Source organism: Notolepis coatsorum (assembly GCF_963971535.1).
Source record: "Notolepis coatsorum genome assembly, chromosome: 8".
Classification (NCBI taxonomy): Eukaryota; Metazoa; Chordata; class Actinopteri; order Aulopiformes; family Paralepididae; genus Notolepis; species Notolepis coatsorum.
The window spans coordinates 124355578-124365979 of record NC_140172.1 but is presented as its reverse complement, the minus strand read 5'-3'; the positions used below and the strand labels follow the sequence as shown (position 1 = coordinate 124365979).

Sequence of the window (10402 nt, the reverse complement as noted above, 5' to 3'; positions counted from 1 at the left end):
GGCTCCCTAGGCCTTTGACTTTAAGGCTTCCTAGGCCTTTGACTTTAAGGCTCCCTAGGCCTTTGACTTTAAGGCTCCCTAGGCCTTTGACTTTAGGGCTCCCTAGGACTTTGACTTTAAGGCTCCCTAGGCCTTTGACTTTAAGGCTCCCTAGGCCTTTGACTTTAAGGCTATTCAATTAGTATAAAGCCCAACTCTCGGATGTTCTAAGCCCCAGAACCTCCGATCCGTTTCGACAGACCTATAAACCAGTGACTTGGCCGCCTAAGCACCACAGTGTCCTGTATGCTGAAACTGCCAAGTCCCCATAAATCTGATAGGCCCGTCGAATACAGAGATACTGATGCTCGCTCTGTCCCCCCGCGTCAAGGTGCTAAGCTTGACGAGAGTTTGCAGAGTCTTAATTTGATTTAGAAAGCAAATAGTGATAATCATCAGATAATCATTTCCTCGCAAATCCATAGGCACTGGTGAGTGTACATCTCATGCAGCTGATATGGTTGTAATCTACCCAATGGTTGCTGTCAGGAAACCCCCTCTGCCTTGAATTACAAAAAAATGTCGTCCTCTTTACTCTGGTTTTAGAGAAAAGACAGACATTTTTACATAGTATACTTAAAAATGTACATGCAATGAATGTAGTATTCTATGTCATGTGTCTTCCTAAATGACAATGACCTATATATTATTCCTCTCGACAGATGAGCTGAATGTCAAGTGCAGTTTGCACTTGCTCGAGTGTCATGTGTCAGGGCCCCAGGAGGTAAGGATACTATTGATTTTTTTCCTTCCGGGCTTTGAACTCCTTCCTTTTTGCCCTCATCTCTGCTTGCTGCTCTGGGGTTAGTGCCGCCCAATCGTCTGCAGATAGGTACTATTTGGTGTTGGAAGACTCCGTCTTCCCCGCTCTTTCCTGGGTTGTTTTCGGGGGGTGCTCCTGGGAGCCCCCCCTTTTGTCGTTTTTTGAGTAGGTAGGTTTAGCTTTAGCCGGTGGCTGTTGCTGGGCTTTGGGAGGCCGAAGTTGAGCCTTCTCATCTCACAGGTTCTCCCCTTTCCTTTCCTTTCCCCCTTGTTGTGTTTGTTGTGAGAAAGCATTTTGACTTGGTCATACAGCATACATTCGGTACATAACTGGTCTCGTGACCATGCTGCGCATTTGTTTGCCAGTAGGTTACCCCCTGGGACACCTATGAATAGCTTTTCAAGCAGTAAGCCTGATCCTTGCATAGGTGCTCCACGTATGACTGATTCTGCTGCAGCAGTGAGAGACAGGCTCCCGTCTCGCACCTGTGGGATTTGTTTCTCCACCATGTTTTCCCCTGGAACTTGACCGGGGGTCCTTACTTCTATTTCCATGATTTGGGCCATTGAGGCCCTTTCGGGGATCTCCAGTCCTTTGAGATGTCTCAACATGCGAGCTAGCATCTGCTGCGCCAGCTTCTTATGAGCTAGCATCTTCTGCGCCAGCTTATTTTGAGCTAGCATCTCTTGTGCTAGCTTCTCCTGAGCTAGCATCTCCTGAGCTAGCATCTCCTGTGCTAGCTTCTCCTGAGCTAGCATCTCTTGTGCTAGCTTCTCCTGAGCTAGCATCTCTTGTGCTAGCTTCTCCTGAGCTAGCATCTGTAGTTAGCTCCGGCTATTTTAGCCTGCTGTTAGCTCGGGCTAGTTAGCCTTCAATTAGCTCTGGCTAGTTAGCCTGATGTTAGCTCGGGCTAGTTAGCCTTCAATTAACTCTGGCTAGTTAGCCTGATGTTAGCTCGGGCTAGTTAGCCTTCAATTAGCTCTGGCTAGGGAGCCTCCAATTAGCTCTGGCTAGTTAGCCTGATGTTAGCTCGGGCTAGTTAGCCTTCAATTAGCTCTGTCAGCACTGGCTCGTTGGCCAGCTGATAGCATCTGTTAGCACTGGCTACATTTACATTTAGTCATTTAGCTGACGCTTTTATCCAAAGCGACTTACAAGTTCTGTACGACAAGCCATCAGGAAGGGCACAACTCTATCAGCTGAGCAACAATGTTCATCAAAGTGTTGAGTGCTACAGTGTAGGTTAGTTTATTAGGACAAGTGCATGACAGTACGGTTAGTTAGGGTTAGATATTTTTAAATTTTTTTTTTTATTCAGATAATGGTTGAAGAAGTGCGTCTTTAGTCTACGGCGAAAGATTGGACGTGATTCGGCTGTCCTAACTGGGGTGGGTAGTTCATTCCACCATTGTGGGGCAAGGACTGAGAATAGGCGACTTCTCTTTGATGACCCTCCCGGAGCTTGGATAGGAGTAGGTCTGAGGCGCCAGAAGATGCAGAGCGTAGGGGTCTTGAGGGTGTGTAGTTAGAGACCATTGACCGGAGGTAGGGCGGGAGCGGTTCCCTTTGCCGCACGGTATGCTAGGTCGAGGGCCTTGAAGCGGATTCGTGCAGCAATGGGGAGCCAGTGCAGGTCCCTAAGAAGTGAGGCGACATGGGCCAACTTCGGTAGGTTTGAGATCAGGCGGGCCACTGCGTTCTGAATGAGTTGAAGAGGCTTAGTGGCAGTGGCCGGGAGGCCAGCGAGCAGTGCGTTGCAGTAGTCGAGGCGGGAGATGACTGTTGATTGGACGAGGAGTTGGGTGGCTTCTTTTGTCAGGAAGGGGCGGATCCTTCTGACGTTGCTCAGGAGGAATCGGCAGGTTCTGGTCGTTGCTGCGATGTGAGCAGAGAAGTTCAACTGGTCGTCGAGGACAACACCAAGGTTCTTGGCGGTCGGGGACGCAGTCACAGCTGCATTCTCAACTGTGATTGAAAGGTCGGTTAGGGAGGAGGATTTGGCCGGCAGGTGGAGCAATTCTGTTTTGCTTAGGTTCAGTTTGAGGTGGTTGGTCATCATCCAGGTGGAGATGTCGGACAGACAGGCCGAGATCCACTCAGAGACGTGGATATCTGAGGGAGGGAAGGAGAGGAAGAGTTGAGTATCGTCGGCATAACAATGGTAGGAGAAGCTATGAGACGTGATAATGTTACCCAGTGATTTAGTGTAGAGGGAGAAGAGAAGGGGTCCTAAAACCGAGCCCTGGGGGACACCCATCCGCAGGGGGCGGGTGGCCGACAGGGTCCCTCAACATGACACTTGGTAGGAGCGGTCATTGAGGTATGATGATAGCCATGTCAGCACAGAGCCAGCCACTCACATTCCTGCGAGGGCCGCAAGGAGGATCTGGTGGTTGACTGTGTTGAAGGCTGCAGATAGATCTAGGAGAATCAGGACAGAGGAGAGGCTAGTTAGCTCCCAGTTGGCTAGGGCCAGTTAGCTCCCAGTTGGCTAGAGCCAGTTAGCTCCCAGTTGGCTAGAGTCAGTTAGCTCCCAGTTGGCTAGGGCCAGTTCACTTCCAGTTAGCTCTGGCTCGTTAGCCGGCTGTTAGCTCCTGTTTGGCTAGGGCCAGTTCACTTCCAGTTATCTCTGGCTCGTTAGCCGGCTGTTAGCTCCTGTTGACTCCGGCTCAAGTTCAAGTTCAAGTTCTTTAATAGTTGTCATACAGAAGTACAGAATACTTTCATACAAAATGCTTCTTACTGTTACGCTCCAGAGACTGTGCTAGACAAGATAGTATCAAATAACATAATAACATAATATAGCATGAATTTAGAAGAAGAAAATGAGGTCACAGTTGTTCGGTATAGACATATGTACAATGTTCTGAGTTACCATATAATATACAATACACAAGTCTACAGGAGGCTATGTAGCCTCCTGTAGACTCCGGCTAGGTAGCCTCCTGTAGACTCTGGCTAGGTAGCCTCCTGTAGACTCCGGCTAGGTAGCCTCCTGTAGACTCCGGCTAGGTAGCCTCCTGTAGACTCCAGCTAGGTAGCCTCCTGTAGACTCCGGCTAGGTAGCCTCCTGTAGACTCGGGCCAGTTAGCTTCCAGTTAGCACTGTCTCGTTAGCCGACAATGCCAGCCTGTATGGCTGCTCTTTAAAATGCCAGACACTAGAGAGGGGGTTTTCTTTTCTTTCTTTTCTTTTCTTTAATCCAACTTTGCGGCCTTAACCGCTCCACCAGCAATGCCCACAAAAACGCAGATGCCTTTTAATTTGCCACTGCCTTCCTCTGAGGGCCATACAGATCAATATCCCTTGTCTGGCGCATTCTAAAGCGGATGGTTATGACTTCCTAGGTGCTGATAAGAGCACATTCAAGTAAGGTTTAAACTCACTTTTGTAATCTGTTCATTTCAGAGTTCTCCGTTATCAATATTCTAGTTTATTTTATTTGGCTGTATCTCATACCGATCTCAGCCCGAACTCAGGGACGCCATGTTGAAAGCCTACGGGATGTCTCTATCTATCTCAAATCACCTACTCGAGATAGAGCCCTGTGGCCGCCCGATATCCCCCAGCGAGGTGCTAAACTCGCCAAGTTCTCGGGTCAATTACTATTTCTAATCACGCTAATAGTCACTAGTTAGTTATATCCAGTTGATATGAAATATAAGCGTAGAAGAGTTGTTAACCTCTTCTTTGTTTGTAATAAACCGAATGTATGTCTGGGAGAACTCCTTGCCTATAATAATAATAATTATATTATCATTATCATTATCATCACCATTATCATCATTTTAGGAAAAGCCTGTAATGCTAATCATTTGTAAGCCTGATGATAGTACTACTCTTTTAATAAGTATTACTACTGCTAATAGTGTAATATTAGCGTAATAACACTAATAATAATTTGCAAGCCCCATAACCTCCTATCAGTTCGACAGGTCCATCAATCCGTGGCCCGATCGTCAGGCCCTCAGTTTCCCACAAACCCAATGGAGCCCGTCGAACACAGAGATACCGGCGCTTGCAAACAACAAACAGTGATATATATATATATATATATTTTATATCCTTTATATAACTTTAGCTAAAAGTAGTAACCAGCAATTGATCTAATCTGCATGGCTTCCAGAATATAGCTATACCGTGTTACCTCAGATGAGAGCAGGGCGTGGCCAGCGTCGTGACACATTGTGATAAAGCAGCTCAATGAAAGCAGTCCACGAATTGGTAAAAAGTATTTTAACAAAGTTGTTTTAATTAGAAAAAGTAAGTTACAAAGATTCTGTCTTGGAATTGTCCAATCCAGTAAAAATAAGTATAAAACAAAACATCTCTCTCAAGCATACAAAGAAAAAAACTCTCTTGGTCGCTATCATTTAAAAGATTTAGCTAAGAGCTTAGCATAGCTCTTTAAAATCTAAAGAGTATTCTTCCTAGGGAGGTTTACTCAAAGATTCCCAGGCTATGTTCCATACACCGCTCAACATTGCCTGGGGCTAAAACAAGATCTCAAAAAATCTAAAATCTAAAATCTGACCCGGAGCGAGCGAGCCGGGCCTTATATATCCAGGTTCTGCATCATATCAAGACATCTTATTATTGGTCTAAAAATACAGTCACGTCATTCCACCAGCCAATCAACACACAATTCAGCAAGGATGAACTCTCCTCCCCTTCTAGTCATTATAGTAACTGGAGAAGTAACAGATTACTTTGTGTTTGGAAAAACCCTATGTCTTCATCTGTATCTAGCAGGGGCCCACAAGGTCATAGACACATTCCTAAAGGCGTCCAGCATTATTGAATGAAACAATTGCCCTGCTGTAATATACAGTACATGGTCCTTCTAGCATGAATAGCCTAATACGCTTATATATATATATATATATATATATATATATATATATATATATATATATACATGTACAATACAGTACTCATATACTTAAACATTGGTGGATATGTTTTACACATCATACATGTGTTAAAACATCATACAGAGGTTTTCCCTCTGCTTCAGAACTGAAAGGGTTAAAATCGATCCACCGTCAAGGTCAGCGCTCTGTGACCACATTCCTGGCTTCACTAACAGTAAGAGAGGCCCCTTCTCTATCCATCATGACTGTGCAGCCTGCCCCAGACACAGACACTTGTGCAAAGCGCACAGTATATATATACATATACACATATATATATATGTATACATATCACATATAGACACATACAGTAAACATATGCTTAATCATTTACATCATAATCCTAATTATAATAGTACATCATACAAGTGACATAAGGCAGAGAGGTAACAGGATGTCAATATAAAAAGTGTCACTAGTTGTTTGTGGGACTTCAACAGGAACCCAGTCCCAACTATAACAGTCTGCATCCCCTTAACAATTGTTTGAATTGAGCCGTATTGTATTGTACTCATCTGCACTGTGTTAAATAACGTTTACATCCATTCATTCTACTACTAGCCCTAACGTTACTACATTATTACGTTAGCATGTAAGCTAACAAAATCTGCGATCTTTTTGTGAGACTAAACTCCGATCTTGGTGGTAAATTGTGTCGATGTTGGTTGTTTCATCAACAAATGAGGCAGAACACAGTGAATGTATCCTTTTTTGTTTATTGCACGTGGTGCAAACTGTAGAATTGTTTGGCTGTGAGCAAGGAGGGATGTTTGCGTTCCAGGCTTCAGGTCAGTTTCCTGTATTAACCCTTCTGGTTGGTTGAAATGGCCTTCATGTTTGAACTACATCGCCACCTACTGCTTTGGCATTGTACTACATGTATATGACGTCACTCGTGCAGGGTTTAAACCAGTCGTGTGGATTTATTTATTTTTTAATAAAAAAAAAAAATGGTGTCAAAAATACCCGCAATCGTGTGGACTGGGCCTTAGTAAGCCGGAATCCTCCTGAGGCAAGGATAGCCCTTAATTCATTGCACAGGGACACAGCCTCCTCTTTTGAACGAACTGATTTGAGTCATCAACGTAGAAGTTGTGCAGCACTGTGTCGACCCCTGCAGGGCTGTACTGTCCTCTGTTGTCTTGTGCACACTTTTGTAGGGCGAAGCTGGCACAACTAGGAGATGAGGTGGCACCGAATATATGTACTCTCATTCTGTACTCTATTAGGTCTTGGCTAATGTTACCGGAAGGCCACCAGAGAAACCGGAGAAGGTCTGCGCATATGTAAATACTGCTACAAATCCTGCTGACAGCGCGTCAAGAGAGACTTGGATACAGGGGCCAGAATTCCTCGCCAAGCCCGAAGAGGAATGGCCTCAGAACCCAATCCACCATGGGGACCTAACCACGGAGGACCCAGAGGTAAAGAACGCCGTGGTCAGCGCTACTGCAGCTGAAGAGAAGTTCAACACAGTTCAGCAGTTCCTGGAATATTACTCCAATTGGAACCGTCTCAAGAAGGCAGTCGGTTGGATGCTGAAGCTTAGAAGCACTCTGCTGATGCTGTGTCGCAAGAGGAATAAGATGAATGCTTCGCTTACAGTCTGAGGTACAGACACAGATGGAGATCTTCAAGGCAAGCCTGGAGAAGACCAACCTCACTGTGGAAAATATAAAGGAAGCAGAGCTCGAGATCATTTGTTACAGTCAGCGACAGAAATACTCAGAAGAAATCGCCGCGCTTCGGAAAGGTGACTACGTCAAGATGAGCAGTCCTATCGCTAAGCTCAAGCCAGTACTGCAAGATGGAATCCTCAGAGTAGGTGGAAGACATGACAAATCGGCGATGCCTGAAGAGGCTAAACACCAAGCCATCCTACCTAAGGATCTCCATGTAACGGAGCTTATACTCTGAGACATCCACCAGAATGTGGGTCACAGTGGTCGTAACCACATATTGTCCAAGCTGCGACTCATGTTTTGGATCCCTGGAGCTCACGCTGCCATACGAAGAGTCCTCTCCAAGTGTGTAACCTGTCGACGCACACACAGTGCTGCTGGACAACAACAGATGGTGGATTTAGCCCAGGACAGGGTTCTTCCAGATGATCCCCCTTTCACCAACACTGGGGTAGACTACTTCGGTCCGTTCAACGTCAAATGCGGCAGAAGCGTCGTGAAGAGGTGGGGTTGCATCTTCACCTGTCTGGCTATCCATGCTGTCCACATTGAGGTGGCATCGTCGTTGGACACCGACTCATTCATTGACGCTCTCCGTCGCTTCCTCGCGAGAAGAGGTCAGGTGAAAATCCTCCGTTCAGACAACGGGACTAACTTCGTTGGAGCGGAGCGCGAGCTAAGAAGAGCTATGGAACAATGGAATAGCTCCAAGATCGAGAACACTCTACGACAGAGGGGAATCCAATGGATTTTCAACCCCCCTACCGGTTCTCACCATGGCAGAGTCTGGGAGCGGATGATCAGGTCGGTCAGGAAGATTCTCAGCACCACCTTAAAGCTTCAGACTCTGGATGAAGAATGCCTACACACCGTCTTGTGTGAGGCAGAAGCCATCATTAACAGTCGACCGATAACCAAGGCTTCTAGTGATCCAGACGACCTGGAAGCGCTTACCCCCAACTACCTCTTGCTCCTCCAGTCAAAGCCTTCCCTGCCTCCAGGCCTCTTCGTGAAAGTAGAGCTCTGCTTGTTTGTTTTTTAGTTGTTAGTAATTGTCTCTAGATTAGTACAATTAGGGGCCGAGGTAGAGGAGCTAAAGCTATATATTTAGGTTATGGTATTATATGAATGTTTATATGTTTATTTTTATATTGAAAGGGCATTATGAATGTTGATTGGATAGTCATTGAACCGGCTTATTTGTCATAATAGAACATTCTAGAACATTTGTGAGGTCACAGTACGATGTCATAATAGTACATTCTAGAACATTGGTGATGATGTCATAGCCTAACGTTCTAGAACATTGGTGATGTCATCGTATGTTGTCATGACCAAACCTGTATCTATAATGTATCTATATGTATCTATTATATATATTCAGCAATTCTCTCTGCCAGGTCATTGTGCATCTTGAAACAGTACTGAACAGATAGACTAAACAACATAGACTGAAACCTGCATTTCTCAACCAAGGTGCCTTGCCTACCGTTTTGCTGTGGAAAGGATGGTAAAGGTGTTATTCTATTCTGCCCTGGTGCAGAAAGATGTGAAAAAGGATATCGAGAAGCTCATCCCCGAGGACACCCAAGTTCGTCGTCAGTCCATGACCTGGTTCTGGTGCATGTGCCTGGGCCTGGGCCTGGGCCTGGCCCTCATTCTGTCTGGGGTGTTGGTCCTGTACAGATACTACATCTTGGAGGAGGGCCAGGTATTTGTGTGTAGAGTTAAATACCTCGAAGACGACTTCATGATGCAAGAGGGAGCTGGAACCATGCGGTTCCAGTTCCGTCAGATGAATGAGAGCATCCGCGTGCTGGAGGAGGAGCAGGTGGAGTTCATCAAAGTCCCCGTCCCCGAGTTCTCCGACACCGACCCCGCTGACATCGTCCACGACTTCCGGATGAGGCTGACAGCGTATCTGGATCTGAGTCTGAACAAGTGCTACGTCATCCGCCTGAACACCTCCATCGTCATGCCCCCCAAAGACCTCATGGAGATGCTGGTCAACCTCAAGGCTGGCACCTACCTACCTGGCACTCACCTGATCCACGAGGAGATGGTTGTGACGGAGCGCCTGGAGCACATGGAACAGCTGGGCTACTTCATCGACAGCCTCTGCCGCGGGAAGGACACCTACAAGCTGCAGCGCAGAGACCGGGTCCTGGGTATGCAGAAGCGCAAGGCCCTGAACTGCCGTAAGATCCGTCACTTTGAGAACAAGTTTGTGGTGGAGACCAGCATCTGTGAGCTTTAGACAAGACGGCACATGGCAGCACCGCATCGTCTCTTCACAAAATGCTCTTAACGCCACTGGTCTCTGCAGTGACATTCTTTTAAATATTATTTTTCTTTTCCCTTGTTTTAAAATCTTGCATAAAAAAAGAAATTGGGAGGGGATTGTTTTTTTTCTACTTCGTTTAGCTTTTGTGTGAGAGACTGTTTTAAATGTGAAGCTGTTTGACAAATGTGTATTGTTTTTCTAAAAGTGTAAAGGTTAAAGAGTGTATTTTTCCATGATTTTATGTAGGGATGATGTTCTTATTTCCAATGTTCTTAAGATGATGATGAGGATTCAACAAAATGGATAATCCTAAGAAAAATAATTGTTTTTCAGTACATAAATCGAAAATGTGCAAACAGATAAATGTGCAAATGTTATACCATTCAACCTGGTTGTTAGAAGGACCTGGTCCAGGGAGAGGTTTTACGTTTTTATTTGTTTTCTGCATTGTCTGCTGTAACTATTAATACACCGAACCAAGAGAAGGAAAGTATAATTTAAGAGGGTTGTGTATTCTTAAAACATATGAAAAGGTAAGAACTAATGTAAAAGATAGATGTGTTTCAATTGTGGGAGTTAAATTGTGGAATAGTCTTAGTGACGGGTTGAAGTTGTGTACCTCTCAGGGGAGATTTAAAAAGGCCCTGAAGGATAAAATAATTCAGGAGTACAGTTTTGAGTAAAACATCAAACATTTATTTTCTCTTTTCTTTTTTTTTCT

At 45.3% G+C, this 10402-nt stretch overlaps 1 protein-coding gene across 1 annotated transcript; it reads left to right on the top strand.

The window, feature by feature from the left end:
* Nucleotides 1-8904: 8904 nt before the first annotated feature.
* On the top strand, nt 8905-9654 carry LOC311232878 (integral membrane protein 2B-like; the record flags this gene model as incomplete). Its single annotated transcript, XM_084319713.1, has 1 exon — nt 8905-9654. One exon carries the CDS (start codon nt 8905-8907, stop codon nt 9652-9654), a length of 750 nt encoding a protein of 249 aa, XP_084175839.1.
* Between the last annotated feature and the right edge of the window lie 748 nt (nt 9655-10402).